Raw genomic sequence first — 17,169 nt, 5'->3', positions numbered from 1 at the left:
CCCACACTCTAAAAAAATGTAAATCACTGATGAAAGAAATTGGAGATGACACAAATAAATGTAAAGATATACCATGCTCATGGATTGGAAGAAGTAACGTTCTTAAAATGTCCATACTACCCAATTAAATCCACAGATTCAATGCAATTCCTGTCAAAATACCAATAGCATTTTTCACATAAATAAAACAAACAATACTAAAATTAGTGTGGAACCACAAGACCCCAAATAGCCATTGCTACCTTGAGGAAGAAGAACAAAACTAGAGGTATCACACTCCTTGATTTCAAGATATAAATACAAACCTATAGTGATCAAAACAGTATGGTTCTGACACAAAAATATCAATGGAACAGGATAGAGAGCCCAGAAATAAACCCACATTTATCAGTGACAAAGGAGGCAAGAATATATAATGAGAAAAAGACAGTCTAGTCAATAAATGGTGTTGGGAAAATTGGACAGCTACATACAAATAGTGAAACAATATAACTTTCTCACAGCATACACAAAAGAAACTCAAAATGAATTATAGACCTACATGTGAAACCTGAAACTATAAAACTCCTAAAGGAAAACATAGACAGTCACCTCGTGGACAACAGCCTTGGAAACATATGTATGTATATGCCTCCTTAGACAGGGCAAACAAAAGCAAAAATAAACTATTTGAACCACACAAAAATAAAAATCTTTTGCATAGCAAAGGAATGCAACAAAGCAAAAAAACAACCTACTGAATGGGAGAAGATATTTGCTAATGATATGGCCAAGAAGGGGTTAATATCCAGTATCTAAAATAAAGAATTTATACAACTCCAAAAAATAATAATAATCCAATTACAAAACGGGCAGAGGACTTAAATAAACATTTTTCCAAAGAAGACTACAGATGGGAAACAGACATATGAAAAGATGCTCAACATTGCTAATAATCAGAGAAATGCAAATCAAAACCGCAGTCAGATATCACCAGTCAGAATGGCTAGTATCAAAAAGATAAGAAATAGCAAGTGTTGGCAAGGATGTGGAGGAGAGGGTATTCTTGTGCACTGTTGGTGGGAATGTAAATTGGTACAACCACTGTAGAAAGCAATATGGCTCTTCCTCAAAAATTTTAAAAATAAAAATACTATATGATCCAGTCATTCCACTACTGAGTACTTAGCCAAAGGAAACAAAAACATGGATTCAAAAAGATACATGTGTCCCTGTATTTATTGCAGCATTGTTTACAATAGCCAAGATATGGAAGCAATAAAGATTTGATACATACCTACATACATGTATATGTGTGAGGAATATTACTCAGCCATAAGAAAGAATGAAGTCTTGCCATTTGTGACAACATGGCATTATGCTAAGTGAAATAAGCCAGACAGAGAAAGACAAATACCATATGACTTCATTTATATGTGGAATCTAAAAAACCAAACAACCAAACAGAAACAAACTCATAAATAGAAAAAAACTGGTGGTTGCCAAAGGGAGGGGATTAGGGGTAAGGGCAAACAGGTGAAGGGGATTAAGAAGTACAAACTTCCATCTATAAAATAAGTAAGTTATGGAGATGAAAAGTACAGCATATTAAATATAGTCAATAATATTGTAGTAGCATTGTATGGTGACAGTGACTACATTTATCACGGTGAGCATTGGGTAACATTTACATTTGTTGAATCACTATGTTAACACTTAAAACTAATATTATGTCACTATACATCAATAATAAAAATCAAAAAGTAATTTAAAAAATGAAGTGAAAGAGATGTCAGAGAAGTTTGTATCTATATAAAAGTACCATAATATTAAAGCATCCTGGAAGGACAGCAGCTACCTTGGAGAGTCTCCTGGACTTAGCCTGAATAAGAAAGAAACTTCAGTCATTTTAAGAAAAAATAAAATACCTAGGAAAAAATTTAACCAAGGAGGTGTACCAGAAAACAGGTTTTTCACCTGTACTCTGAAAATTATAAGATGGATGAAAAAATAAATAAAAATGACACAAATAAAGGAGAAGGTACTCTGTGCTCATGGATTGGAATTAATATTGTCAAATATGTCCATACTACCCAACAAAATCTACAGATTCAATGCAATCCCAATCAAACTACCAAAATATTTTTCACAGAACTAGAGCAAAGAATCCTAAAATCTGTATGGAACCACAAAAGAAAAGCCAAAGCAATCTTGAGGAAGAACAAAGCTGTAAGCATCACAATCCTTGATTTCAAGATATACTACAAGACTCAGGTAATCCAAACAGTATGATACTGTCACAAAAACAGACACATAGATTAATAGAGTAGAAGGCTTAGAGAAAAACCCACACATACATGGTCAATCAATCTACAAGGGAAACAAGAATATAAATGTGGAAAAGTCAGTCTCTTCAATAAATGATACTGGGGAAACTGGACAGCTACATGCAAAAGAATGAAACTAGACCACTGTCTTACACCATATACAAAAAAGTAAATAAAAATGGATTAAAGATTCAAAGTTGATTAAGACCTGAAATCATAAAACTCCTCAAAGAAAGCATGCAGTAATCTCTTGGACATCAGCCTTAGTAACATAGTCATGCATGTGTCTCCTCAGGCAAGGGAAACAAAAGCCAAAATAAACTATTGGGACTACACCAAATAAAAATCTTTTGCACAGCAAAGGAAACCATCAACAAAATGAAAAGGCAACCTATAAATGGGAGAAGATGTTTACAAATCATACATCTGATAAAGGATTAATATCCAAAATATATCAAGAGTTTATACAACTTAATATCCAAAAGCAAGTAACTTGATTTAAAAATGGGCAAAGGATTTGGATATTTTCCCCAAAAAGACATACAAGTGGCCAAGGGCACCTGAAAATATTCTCAATATCACTAATCTTCAGGAAAACGCAACACTCAACAATGAAATATTGCTTCATGGTTGTCACATTGCCCAAAAGGCATATATAGATTTAATGCAATCTTTATCAAGATTTCAATGACATTTTTTACAGAAGTTGGAGAAAAAATCCTAAAATTTGAAACCACAAAAGACATGAATAGCCAAAGTAATCCTGAGAAAGAAAAACAAAGCAAGAGGCATCATACTTCCTGATTGCAAGCTATACTATAAAGTTATAGTAATTAATACAGTAGTGGTATTTTAAAAAGACCAGTGGAACAGAATTGAGAACCCAGAAATAAACCCAAGCATATACAGCCAACTAATATTTGACAAGGGAGCCAAGAATACTCAATGGAGGGGCGCCTGGGTGGCGCAGTCGGTTAAGCGTCCAACTTCAGCCAGGTCACGATCTCACGGACTCGTGAGTTCGAGCCCCGCATCAGGCTCTGGGCTGATGGCTCAGAGCCTGGAGCCTGTTTCCGATTCTGTGTCTCCCTCTCTCTCTCTGCCCCTCCCCCGTTCATGCTCTGTCTCTCTCTGTCCCAAAAATAAATAAACGTTGAAAAAAAAAAATTAAAAAAAAAAAAGAATACTCAATGGAGAAAAGACAATCTCTTTAATAAATGGTGATGGGAAAACTGGATATTCACTTATAAAAGAATGAAAGTGGACTCAAATCTTACACCACTCACAAAAATTAATTCAAAATGGATTAAAGACCTAAATGTAAGAACCAAAACTATCAAATCCCTAAAAGAAAACCAAAAAAAAACTCATTGACATGGGTTTTGGCAATGATTTTTTTTTTATATATATACGACACCTAAAGCACAAGCAACAAAATCAAAATAAACAAACAGGACATCATCAAACTGAAAAGCTTCTACACAGCAAAAGAAACAACTAACAACACAAAAAGACAACCTAAAGAAAGGGAGAAAGTATTTATGAATTATATATCTGATAAGGGGTTAGTATCCAAAATATTTTTTTTTTAAAGTCCTACAACTCAATAGCAAAATTAAAATAATCCAATTTAAAAATGGGCAAAGTGGGGAGGATACCTGGCTGGCTCAGTAGAGCATGCAGCTCTTGATCTCAGAGTCATGTTTGAGCTCCACGTGGGCATAGAGATTACTTGAATCAATGAATACCTACCTACCTACATACATACATACATACATAATAAAAATAGGCAAAGGACCTGAATAAACATTTTTTCCATAGAAGATATATGCATAGCCAAAAGGTACATGAAAAGATGCTCAACATCACTAATTGTGAGGGAAATACAAATCAAAACCACAGTAACACCTCACACCTGTTAGGACAACCATCAAAAAGACAAGAGTAAATGCTGGCAAGGATGTGGAGAAAAGGGAACTCTTGCGCACTGTTGGTAAGACTGTAAATCGGTGCAGCCACTATGGAAAACAGTATAGAGGATCCTCAAAATTTTTAAAATAGAACTTCCACATAATCCAGCAATTCCACTTCTGGAATTCATTTCCAAAGGAAATGAAAGCTGTATGTCAAATATATATCTGTACTCCCATGTCCATTGCAGCATTACTTACAATAGCCAAGACATGGAAACAACCTGTGTGTTCATCAACAGATGGAGGGATAAAAAAGTTGTTGTATATATTTATAATGGAATATTATTCAGCCATAAAGAATGAGGAAATCCTGCCATTTGCAATGACATGGATGGTTCTTGATATTATGCTAAGTGAAATAAGTTAGAGAAAGACAAATACTGTATGATCTCATATGTGGAATCTTAAAAATAAATAAATAATGAAAACTTAGAAAGAGATCAGATTTATGGTTACCAGAGGTGGGGTGGGGGGTGGGAATTGGAGGAAGGTGGTCAAAAAGTACAGGCTTCCAGTTATAAGATAAATAAGTACTAGGGATATAATGTACAGCATGGTGATCATAGTTAACACTACTGTATGATATGTAGAAAACTGTTAAGAGAGTAAAATCCTAAGGGGTCTCATCACAAAGTGAAAAAAAAATTTTTAAAGAAAAATAAAAACCATTATCTGTATGAGATGACAGATATTAACTAAACTTATTTGGGAAATCATTTCATTATACACATAAGTCTATTATGCTACATAATTTAAACATATATAGTGATGTATATCAACTATATGTCAATAAAGTTAGGGGGAGGAAAATAAAGTTCAGTAAAGTTCATTTGAACCAGTGCTACAACTAAATTGCATTCCCAAGGACATGGTGGATCCCAGCTTAAAGTATCAATGGCTAATGGTTAGTAATGGTTATTACTTCTTTTTGGTTGATGCACCCAGGCCAGGGGTCAGAGCCCTTGTTAGTTCTAAGTAGTAGCAATAAACCCAAATGTTGGCAGTCAGAATTTAGGAACCCCTTTGCTGGTTTTGCCCACTATTCAGTTCCTTCTGCAGTCTTAGCACCCTCACATACTAATATAAATTGTTACAATGATAGTCATGCTTGTATATACGATTTACGTGTTGTTCTCTCCTACAGCTACATGTTTTAGTATATATTCATATATATATACACAGATACATATACATACTATTATATATTGTTATTTATACGATTTGCCTGTTGGTCTCTCTCAGGTAGCTGAAGATAGGGACTTTTATTAATCCGACTGTATTTTAACCAAGAGTACACAACAGAATCATCCAGCCCGTATTCCCTAGGGGGCTGATTCAGCAGCTGCAGAATCAGCCCATCAGCAGTGCTTTGAGAGAGCATCACAGGTGGCTTAAAATTGCATGCCTGATAGAGAGCAGCTGGTCATTGAGGTGGTACAGCCTAGGGGTGAAGACAGCGAGCTCTGGACTGAAATCCTAGCTCCACCACTTACTATTTGTATAAGCTTGAACAGAGCACTTAAACCTATCTGTTCCTTGTATGTAAAGTGGGGATAATAGTGCTTGCCTGAGAGTGTCGTGGGGATTAAATAAGATAAAACAAGGGTAGCTCTGAGAACACACTAAGTCCATCATAAATTCTCAAAATGCATTGCTTTGTTGGTGTTGTTCATCCCTGCATTCCAGAGGAGGCACCAAGCCTGACATTAGCAGAGATTTAATGCTCAATAAATAATAAATGCACAGGGAGCTGTATGATATTAGCAAAGAGAAGAAAAAAGGAAAATTAGTAAGGAAAGAGGAGGATAGAAGGATGACCAAGGAGATGGGAAATAGAGAGGTATGGTAAAGAGTCCCCAGCAGTTGGCTCAGGAAACCCTAAAAATCCTTCCTCATTGTTGCCAAATTATTCATTCTGCCTAATAAAATGTTGGCAAGGTCTTAAACTGAAATTTTCAAACTCATAGGATTAAGAATTTTGATGGCCTTCTGCATTTGTTCCAAACGAAGCAACCTAATAAAGCCAAATTTCTTTTTCCAGAGGAATTTATCATTCTGACCCCATCTAGTGGTTTCCTTTGGATATGGTGACTCTAATTTGGGATCAAGATCCTCAATAATTCTGACTGCATTAACTTTTGGACATGTTTTTTAAAAATCCTACCACTCTCCCTTTACTTTCTTGACTGTTCTTCCCCATGGCTGCACATTTGATTGTATAAATCCTCCACTTGAAGTTGGGGGTCTCGATCCCAACAGCTCACCACCTTTATTCCTATATCCATGCTTTGATGCATTTTCTTTCCAAAATGTTCTATCTCAAGTGTTTTATCCCTTTCTCCCTGAGATGACTCCATGGAAATAGCAATGGTTTGAGGAGTCAAGTAGTCCTGGGTTCAAATCCAGCCTCCACCACTAATCTAGATTTATGACCCCTCTGAGTTCAACTGCCCATATATAAAATAATTTCTACCTATGTTGTGAGAACTAAACTGGGATAAGGTATATAAAGTACCCAGCACAGTACCTGCCAAAGTATGAGGGGCTTATCTTCGTTTAGTTCAGTCTCAACTGCTAGTAACAGGCATTAGAAATAACAAGAGCTTAAATAAGATATGGCCTTATCATTTTTTATAACATAAAAGGAGTCTAGAGGTGAGCCATTCATGGCTGGTATGGATGACCATTAAAGACACCTAGGTCAACAGGGATCTAGACTCTCTCTGAATGACCATCAGCCTTGAGACTTCCATTCTCAAAGTCACCCATATTTACATGGTGAATGCTAGAACTCCAGGGATCATAACCACATTTCACCCAGGTAAAGGAGGAGAGTGGGAAGAACAAAAGGGTGCCTGTATCATAGCTATGTCATCCTCCTTTAAGGTTCCCAGGAGACCCAGATGACAACTACCACTTACATCATGTCAGCCACCCATCTCTCCAGAGGAAGCTGTGAAATGTAGTTCTTTACCTGTGTACAATGAGGCACCCTAGAAAACAAAAGTCTGTGGTATTTTCAGGCTATAACATGGAGACTTCAGGGGCTATGCTATGCTTTACAGTTTCCTCAGCATTTCACACCTCAGGGCAGACAATGCATATATAATACATGAATCAGTATGGCTGATTAAATGTTTAAGTGGTTAAATGGATCAGGTCTGAAGACCTAAGTTCCAGACCAACCCTACCACTTCATTGTTATGTGACCTTGAGCAAGTATGTAACCTGTCTGCTTCAGGCCATTTCCTCACTTGTCAAGCGGTCCTTGTGGGCACCAACTCAGACAAGAGATGCAAATTACCTAACACAATGCCTATGTCTAGCCCTCAGCATGTGTTAAAGTTATCACCACCACCATCATCAACATCACCATCATCATTATTATTGTTAGGAGCTATTAAATTATTAGGTAAGGTAAGGAGGTACCAGATGTCTCTTTTCTTTCTGCCTGTGTACATCTTCCTTTGCCTTCAGTAGTCACCCCAGGGACGTCTGGATTTGCAACCAATTATGTTGAAAGAACCTGGGCTCAGTCAGCCTCATTTTATTCACTTCCAGTTATCCAGTCAAGACTAGCTGAATCTCAAGAGTCCCTCTCCTTTGCCCCTAACCAGAGTCTAGTCACCCAGCTCTGCCTTCTGGGACAGATGCTCTTCACTGTTCAGATCAACTTCTAAATAAATATTAAATTATGTCTAGATGTGTTCCACTATTCCTTTCAAATCTAAGTAAATCAGTTCCCTTTGTTGGAATTCCCCAGCCCTGATAAGGTCTTCCACGGATATCTTGCATCCTTGACAGTGGCAAGATTTTTCTCTAGATAGGAGTAAAGAGGTTCACATAGCAATAAGCCTTCTTATTCCCAGGTCTTTGTGAAATATGGATTTCTTAGACAACCTCCCCACCCTCCTAGCTACCTTTACTTGAGTTTCAGAAGAAATCTTGGCATCTGCTCTTAAAGATCATTAGCTACTCAGCTGGTGATGTGCCAAAAAAAAAAAAACAAAAAAAAAACAAAAAAAAACAAGAGGGTTGAAAGTGTGCAAATATACATATTATCTTGCTCTCCAAGGTGGCCAGGCAGAACAGTCAGAACCCCAGTGCCCAGGGCTATTGTGTATGGCTAATTCATGCAGTGCACATTTTTCACCATTCACACTCTCTATGACATGATGGCATTCCTTATAATTGTGTAGTGCATGGCCTACATAACTGCTCAGGGCAGCCATGCCCAGATTAGTCATCCCTGACCATAAGCAGCCTCATTTTGTATCCTAGTGCACCCTACAAATGTTACCATTTTCTTTGTGTACCATGATGTAAAGGAGTTTAGAAAACGCTACTCTAAATAACTTCAAGGTGGGTTCTTCCTCCAACGCACACTCATTCCCTAGCCATGCCAGCCATGTCCTCCATATAAGCCAACATGCCCAGGTGTTATCTTTCATACCAAGCCCATTGTGTTTTCTTAGGTCCATGGAAGAAATCTCTTGTCCATTGATTATGACCGGAATATTCGGACAGAAAAGATCTATGATGATCACCGGAAGTTCACTCTGAGGATCATTTATGACCAGGTGGGGCGCCCATTCCTCTGGCTCCCCAGTAGTGGGTTGGCAGCAGTCAATGTCTCATACTTCTTCAATGGGCGCTTGGCTGGCCTTCAGCGTGGAGCCATGAGTGAAAGGACAGACATTGACAAGCAGGGACGAATTGTGTCCCGCATGTTTGCTGATGGGAAAGTGTGGAGCTACTCCTACCTTGATAAGGTAAGTGAACATGCTGCCCTCACTCAGCTGGAGCTTTCCCTTATTCACACTCCTCTTTTTAAGCTGACCTGATATGCTTTGCCATAAGACATTGAACATCTTTACTTTGACTCTACAAGGTCTCCCCTCACACTTCCATCCTCACTGGGAGGGAGGAAAATCTGAAGGAAAATGTTATTCATAGCTCATCACTATTACCAAAAGAAAAAAAGTGCTAGACACTCAGTAATGGCAAAAAGAATGGATTGTCTAATTTTATTCCCAAAAACAACCCCAAAAAGTGCTGCGGAAGCAGACAGAATTATCCCACTGGTATCACAGCTAATCATTATTTATGAATTGGAAATGCAGTGATTCATTTATGCCTTGCCTGAAGTTAAGCTATCAGGGTAGGGAATTTTGCCTAAATCTCAAGCACACAGAGCAACATCCTCCTACCTGACCTATTGGCTGAAACAGCCAATGGATTCTCTCTACCTAATTCCCTGTGTCTGAAAGTGCCAGATTCAGGTCTTTGTGTGAGAAAGGGTCAGGTTGGAGCAGCAGTAAGAAGAGATCCCTTGGTTGAATCTACTCCTGAAACCATTGTTGCACTATATGCTAATTTGGATGTAAATTTAAAAAAATAAAAAATAAAATCAAGGAAGGAAGGAAGGAAGGAAGGAAGGAAGGAAGGAAGGAAGGAAGGAAGGAAGGAATCCCTTGGGGGCACAAGTCAAGACTCATGAAGGCTGTCCTGGTCATCTAGTCATTAGGCGGGGGCTTGCTCAGCCTGGACCTCTCATCTGTACTCACCTTGATAGGGGTTCCATTTCTATTTCTTCCTTTCTTGCCTCACAATTACAGTAGTCACTTGTAGACAGAGCTGTGACCCTCTCTATAAGAGTGGGGCTGTCGTCCCTTTGGTCACCCCTGAATCCTGTTCTCATTATGCCACAAAATACTAGAATGGTTGATGAGAGAAGGCAAGAATCTCCCAATTGCCTGAAGTTTGAGGCCATTTTATTCCCCCCCCCCCAAATTTGATGATTCTGGGTTATGTAATCTTCTCAGTATTTTATAAATGGAAGATATACCTTCTCTTTAGATTTAATGAGGGGTGATCAAAGCATAGTATGTGTGTCATACCTGTCTCCTGCTGGGCCAATGGTAGTCATTTCTAAACAATCACAGGATTTCTTGTTTGAGCCTGGAGGCAAACTCAGTGCCTATCACCTCAGTCCTTCAAGCCCTCTCTACTCAAAGTATGGTCCAACCAACATCAGGATCACTTGATAGCTTGTTACAAAAGCAAATTCTCAGGTCAGATCCCCCCTTCTCCCCCAACAAACTACTAGATCAGAATCTGCCTTTTAACAAGATCCCTGGTTATTTCATATGCACAGTAAAGTTTGGGAAGCACTGGTCTGGGTAGTGACCATGATCCATCAGAGTTAGCATGCCCAGTGAAATCAATCTAGTCATAATCTCTGGTATAAACTTCCCCATCCTTCCATGGCTTTTGAATTACCATTTTGGGGAATGGAACAGATTCTGTCCATTTGAATGCCTGGTCCTAAAGAACCAAATCATATGTTCCTCCCCTCTTTCCTTCCTCCAGTCTATGGTCCTCCTGCTTCAGAGTCAGCGTCAGTACATATTTGAGTATGACTCCTCCGACCGTCTCCACGCCGTCACCATGCCCAGTGTCGCCCGGCACAGCATGTCCACCCATACCTCCATTGGCTACATCCGCAACATTTATAATCCCCCTGAAAGCAATGCTTCAGTCATTTTTGACTACAGTGATGATGGCCGCATCCTCAAGACGTCCTTTTTGGGCACTGGACGTCAGGTATTCTACAAGTATGGGAAACTCTCCAAGCTATCAGAGATTGTCTATGACAGTACTGCTGTCACTTTTGGGTATGATGAGACCACTGGTGTTTTAAAAATGGTCAGTCTCCAGAGTGGAGGTTTCTCCTGCACAATCAGGTACCGGAAGATTGGCCCACTTGTGGACAAGCAGATCTACAGGTTCTCTGAGGAAGGCATGGTCAATGCCAGGTTTGACTACACCTATCATGACAACAGCTTCCGGATTGCAAGCATCAAGCCCGTCATAAGTGAGACTCCCCTTCCTGTTGACCTCTACCGCTATGATGAAATTTCTGGCAAGGTGGAGCATTTTGGCAAGTTTGGAGTCATCTATTATGACATCAACCAGATCATCACCACTGCTGTAATGACCCTCAGCAAACACTTTGACACCCACGGGCGGATCAAGGAAGTCCAGTATGAGATGTTTCGGTCCCTTATGTACTGGATGACGGTGCAGTATGACAGTATGGGAAGGGTGATAAAGAGGGAGCTAAAACTGGGGCCCTATGCTAACACCACAAAGTATACCTATGACTATGATGGAGATGGGCAGCTCCAGAGTGTGGCTGTCAATGACCGCCCAACCTGGCGCTATAGCTATGACCTCAATGGGAACCTCCATTTGCTGAACCCGGGAAATAGTGTGCGCCTTATGCCCCTGCGCTATGATCTCCGGGATAGGATAACCAGACTCGGTGATGTGCAATACAAAATTGATGATGATGGCTATCTGTGCCAGAGAGGGGCTGACATCTTTGAGTATAACTCCAAGGGCCTCCTAACAAGAGCCTACAACAAGGCCAGTGGGTGGAGTGTCCAGTACCGCTACGATGGTGTGGGGCGGCGGGCTTCCTACAAGACCAACCTGGGCCACCACCTGCAGTATTTCTACTCTGACCTTCACAACCCAACCCGCATCACCCATGTCTATAATCACTCCAACTCAGAGATAACCTCACTCTACTATGACCTCCAAGGTCACCTCTTTGCCATGGAGAGCAGCAGTGGGGAGGAGTACTACGTTGCCTCAGATAACACAGGCACTCCTCTGGCTGTGTTCAGCATCAATGGTCTCATGATCAAACAACTGCAGTATACGGCCTATGGGGAGATTTATTATGACTCTAACCCTGACTTCCAGATGGTCATTGGCTTCCATGGTGGACTCTATGATCCCCTGACCAAGCTGGTCCACTTCACTCAGCGTGATTATGATGTGCTGGCAGGACGATGGACCTCTCCAGACTATACCATGTGGAAAAACGTGGGCAAGGAGCCAGCCCCCTTTAATTTGTATATGTTCAAGAGCAACAATCCTCTCAGCAATGAGCTGGATTTGAAGAACTACGTGACAGGTGAGGACTTTACCACCTCAGTTGGGCAGTGGCTCCCTGTGGGGTGGTTGTCCTGGTAGGTTGTCAGAAACTTCAAAAGAAGGTCTTACTTCTGATGACAGGGGAATCCTGGAGAGCTATAAACACTGGTCTGTACAGTATCTAGAACAGTCACGTGACACCAGTACAGAGCAGTCTTCAGATCTGTTTGAAGATGTCCTGACCATTTTCAAGCCCATTTAGTTGAAATAGCTTTTATAAGAGCCCTTCCTACCCCAAGAGAGGAAAGCAGACTTATGAAGGGGGAAATAATGGGACTCTGGTGTCAGAAATATCTGGTTCAAATTCTCTTCTACTTACAAGCCAAAGGACTTTGAGCTCAGTGTCTTAACTGTCTGAGCTGTAGTTTTCTTCTCTGTGAAAGGCACTAATAAACTAACCCCACAGGGTAACTGCAAGAAGTAAGTGTACTTAATACAGGTAAAGTTTAGTGCCTGGCAAATTTAGACAATCAATATTCACAAAAGAGTATCTGCTCATGCTATTACTATTATCTTGACAAATGAAGCATTAACCATAGGCATGAGATGACTAAGACCCAGTTCCTGACCTCACAACCAGGCTGCCAAGATACAAACACAAACAGCCAATGATAATGCAAAGCAGAATTAAATCTGTGCTACTGTATAGATGTCTGTTACCAATTCAACAAGCATTTGTACAGTGGCATTATGCTAGATTCTAGGGATACAAGGATGAACAAGACAAATGTCCTTCTCTCAAAGGGTTCTGTATGTGTGTGTAGATGACTTCAAATTTGAAAACTGTGACACAGTGCATAGAAGGGCCTCATGTCATACTGGGCATGAAGAATGAAGGGGATTTGGGTTGGCAGATATGAGCTCAAGGCTAAAGAAATACTATGAACAAAAGTCAAAAGGACATGGGAAGCTTGGAGAAGGGTATGGATAGAGAGGCTGAGGAGGGCAAATAATCTATTTCCTCACAAAAAGTGAGAAATTCGTAAAATGAGGGTCCCTATCCATCCATCCACATACCTCCATCTATCTTCCATCCATTCACCCATTCAACAAATATTTTCATAATATCTAACATAGACTAAGTACCAGAGATGCAGTGGAGAACAAGATAAAGTCCTTATCCTCAGGAAAATAAGAAAATCAGGATGGATGGATGGATAGATGCAAAGAGACCAACTTTCAGCAAGGAAGCCAGGGTCATCTCACCTGTCCATAGTTATAGAGTAGAAACAGTAAGGACCCCAAGTCCAGGACCCTCCAAGTTCTGGGAAACCCACAGCTCTTGGCCATGAGCCAAGAAGACATCAAACCCAAAAGGTCCTTACCTTCAGGTGACCAGGGGTCACTTGCCCACCCTCAGAAATGGAAGCAGCAACTAGTTGAGCACAGGGCTGCCCTCAATGTCCCATGCTACAGAAAGATGACCTTAAAGATCAACTTGTGGCCATGTAGTATCTCATTATCAAGTTCCAGAGCCTTTGAAGTTGAGCCCAGCATTCCCCCTACAACTGAAGCAGCTGGTGCCCCTAGAGCACAGGAACTATGGGCAAGCTAGTTCCCTCCTGTTCTCCCCACCACACCTCATTGAGAGGTCCTGCCATGATCTCTCTTCCCCATGGCTCAGCATGACTTTTATCCCCCATTTCACTGCAGTTTCAAATTAAAGGACCTGTCAGGAAAACATACATATACATATCAGGTAAAAATAAGTGCTATGAGATAAAATAGGATAAGGTTTTAGTCAGAGAATGATGGGAAAGTTCTCCTATATTAAAGGTGCTCACAGAGGGCTATCTGAGGAGACAACACTTGAGCAGAGACCTTTATGAAGAGGTGGAAGGAAAGGAAGAGTGTTCAAGACATAGGAAGCAATGAGAATAGGAAGGTAGACCATGCCTATCTTAGCCTTAGGAAAAGAATTCCCTCACCCTCCAGACTGTGCTTCCCAAAGCCCTGGATAACTTAGGGATGAGGCAGCTAGTGTCAAATAAAAAGGAAGCCTTCTCAGAGTGGGCTGAATGGACACTTAGAGCTGCCAAGGCCCAAACAACATCATCCACAGAGCACAGTCAACCTCACTGACTCCCTCAGCTATTTTCCTGGTTCTTCTGAAAAGGACAAAAAAGAATTATCAGAATTTTCTGAAAAGCAATATGCCTTTCCTCATTCCAGTGCTTCATGGAGACTCAATAAATGGAAATAAAAAAACTAAGTCCAACAAAATTGAATCCAGAAACCATTCAAAAGAGTCTAAAATAAAAGGTGGCATTAGAGAAGCACGTGTATAGAGCTGATGTGAACAGTCCAAGCTGGGGAAAGGAGGGCCCAGGCAGAGTCATAGCAGGCACAAGCCCACACCTGCTGCCCATTCAAGATGAGCTGCCCCCTGGAGAGAGGATCCCAGCAGAGAACACCAAATCATTCTCTGCTGTTTGAATGTTGGCTAATCTGTAAACCCCGTCTAAATTAGTCCTAATTTGCCACTTAGGAGACAAGCAGAGTGGTTGAACTTGCCGCTCACAATTTAAGCAGAAGTAATTAAGATGTAGTCAGGAGGAACACAGAGAACAGAACCTTCTCTCTCCAGTGCTCAAAAGAAATCGTTGAATGTTTTGGAAACAGAGCTCTGTGAATGCAAGAGGCAGCTGCTGAGGCTGGGGGGAGGTTCTGCTTCCTCCTGAGAACCAAGTACGAAAGAGGACAGTGTTGAGTGCCGGTTAGACATCCAGGCTGGAGCAGAGGTGTAGCCATCCAGAGGGGTGAAAGAAGGCCAGAAGTGGTTCTTTTCCCACCCATGGGCTCCTAAGCAGCACCCTTTCCAACAAGTATTTTTTTAAGGTAATATGTTGACAATTAATGTATCTGTTATAAACAGGTATTAGGGGAAAGGATGTAAAAAAACATACTGGGAGGCAGACTCCCTCCCCCAACAACCTGCAGGGCCTCCGTCTTTTCCAGTTTGGACATCACAGGAAGCTCCTCAGTCCCAAACAAATGGGGACCTGTGCCCATCCCCATGTCTGGCCTGTAATTTAGGCCTGTTCATTCCGATGTTAGAACCCTAGGTACACCTCAAGACCCCAGTTTTGGCCTTGCTCCTCACTTCCTGTGTGACTTGGATGAGATCTTCAACTTTCTGAGGCTTTATTTCTTCATCAGCAAAAGGGTGATAATAGTGCCCACCCCATGGGGCTATGAAAAGTAAATGAGTCCTGAAGTGTGAAATGCCTAGCGCAGTGCTAAGGCTAATAAAGGATAGGGATGCATTTGTTATTTACAGGCAGCCACAAACGTGGTGGAGTTCATAGGTGAAGAGTGGAGATGCCACCTTTGCATAATTTTCTAAGGAATGTGGGGAGGGGTCTCCAGATCCACCCTGAAACAGATCCAAACTCTGGCCTGAGTGGCACTGGTTCGGCAAACCTGAAGCCCCAGACAGATGTGAGCTAAGCAAATGTCCTAGGTGTCATCCACCATGACTTGTATTTTCTTTCCACCCTTTCTTCTCCCTGGCGGGTCTGTGGGCTCACAAACCTCAGGCATCTGTGAGCATGATAGGGTTTTGTGGAGTTTAATTTCCCTAAGTGAAGAGGGAGGTGCAACCTCTTTCTCACATTACCCTCTTCTCAGATCTACACTTAACACCTAAGATGCTGTTCTGACAGTGTTTTCAGAGACAGACAGTATGCTCCGTGGCCCCAACATAATCACATACTCTGAAGAACATGAGAGAAGGACAGTAATGAGCCATTAGGAGCGTCCACCCCGCTGGCTCCTGCCCCAGTGGCTCCCTCTCTACAGACTATTTAGGGGGACTGTCACCAGATAACACTAATTACTTCAAAAAGGAAGAGGGGTGTTTGTGTGGTGCTGAAAGTGCCTTCTAGCGGAATGGAGGAGATGAGAATGTGAATAAACATTTCAGAATAGGTTTAGACTCCGAAACTAAGCCACGTTAGAAACTTTAAGGAAAGAAAAAGAAGGTAGATGACTTGTGCTATGGGTGTTCATGGGAGTGGCCATTAAAATTTCCAGTTTCAAAGGTAGGGGGTTCTCAGCATCATCTCCTGAGTACTAAGGAGGGATCCCTGCAGTGAAAATATCAGGATGGGGAGAGTCTTTGAGAGCAAGACCTCTCATGCCTTTCTGGGAATTCCCCACATACCCTATGTACCCCTGACGAAAGACAGGATGATTTTATATGGTGTACAGATGAGGTATTAAAGAACATGGAAACACAGATGAGGAAAGTTCGCCTCTTTAGTGCTTTTTATTCTTCCAATCCAGTCTAGGAAAGAGTCTCCACCCAATGCTGGTGTGTACTTCACACCTCATTAACACTTCCAATCTCCCCCTTTTAACGGAGAGAGCAGGTCTGAGACTTCCCTCAGGTAACAAAAATCCTTCTCTAATTTAATTGCATGGCTTTGTTTTCTTTAATTTTACAGTTATTCGGTTTGCATCAAGTGAGTCAGCTTTCCCATTTATGATAGTAACATAAAGTTTCTTTTTTAAAATGGACTTAAGTGAGGGCACCTGGGTGGTTCTGTCAGTTAAGCATTCAACTCGATTTCAGCCAACGTCATGATCCCATGGTTTGTGGATTCAAGCCCTGAATTGGGCTCTGTGCTGACAGCATGGTGCCTGCTTGAGATTCTCTCTCTACCCCTCCCCATTTACCTGCGTGCTGTCAAGTTTGTTTATTTTTGAGGGGGGGGGGGAAGAGGGTCATGCATGCACATGATGGGGGAGGGGCAGAGAGAGAAGGGGACAGAAAGAGGATCCAAACCCAGCTCTGCGCTGACAGAATACCCAATGCAAGCCTCAAACTCAGAAACCATGAGATCATGACCTGAGCAGAAGTTGGATGCTCAACCAACTGA

General features: G+C 41.1%; 1 protein-coding gene and 1 long non-coding RNA gene across 20 annotated transcripts in view; one reads left to right on the top strand and one right to left on the bottom strand.

The window, feature by feature from the left end:
- LOC123380849 overlaps positions 1-17,169 on the bottom strand; it is a 57,606-nt gene that overhangs the window by 21,236 nt on the left and 19,201 nt on the right. The window lies entirely within an intron of this gene.
- The window catches only part of TENM2 (teneurin transmembrane protein 2), a 2,391,334-nt gene that overhangs the window by 2,364,625 nt on the left and 9,540 nt on the right, over positions 1-17,169 (top strand). For all 17 annotated transcript variants that reach the window (XM_045040340.1, XM_045040320.1, XM_045040321.1 and 14 more), the window contains 2 exons: positions 8,755-9,051; positions 10,652-12,266. In XM_045040340.1, the coding sequence (XP_044896275.1) occupies positions 8,755-9,051; positions 10,652-12,266 (1,912 nt within the window). The remainder of the gene's footprint in view (positions 1-8,754; positions 9,052-10,651; positions 12,267-17,169) is intronic.

Source organism: Felis catus, chromosome A1 (genome assembly GCF_018350175.1).
Source record: "Felis catus isolate Fca126 chromosome A1, F.catus_Fca126_mat1.0, whole genome shotgun sequence".
Lineage (NCBI taxonomy): Eukaryota > Metazoa > Chordata > Mammalia > Carnivora > Felidae > Felis > Felis catus.
Note: the sequence above shows the minus strand (reverse complement) of the source record. Positions and strands in the feature narration are given on the sequence as shown.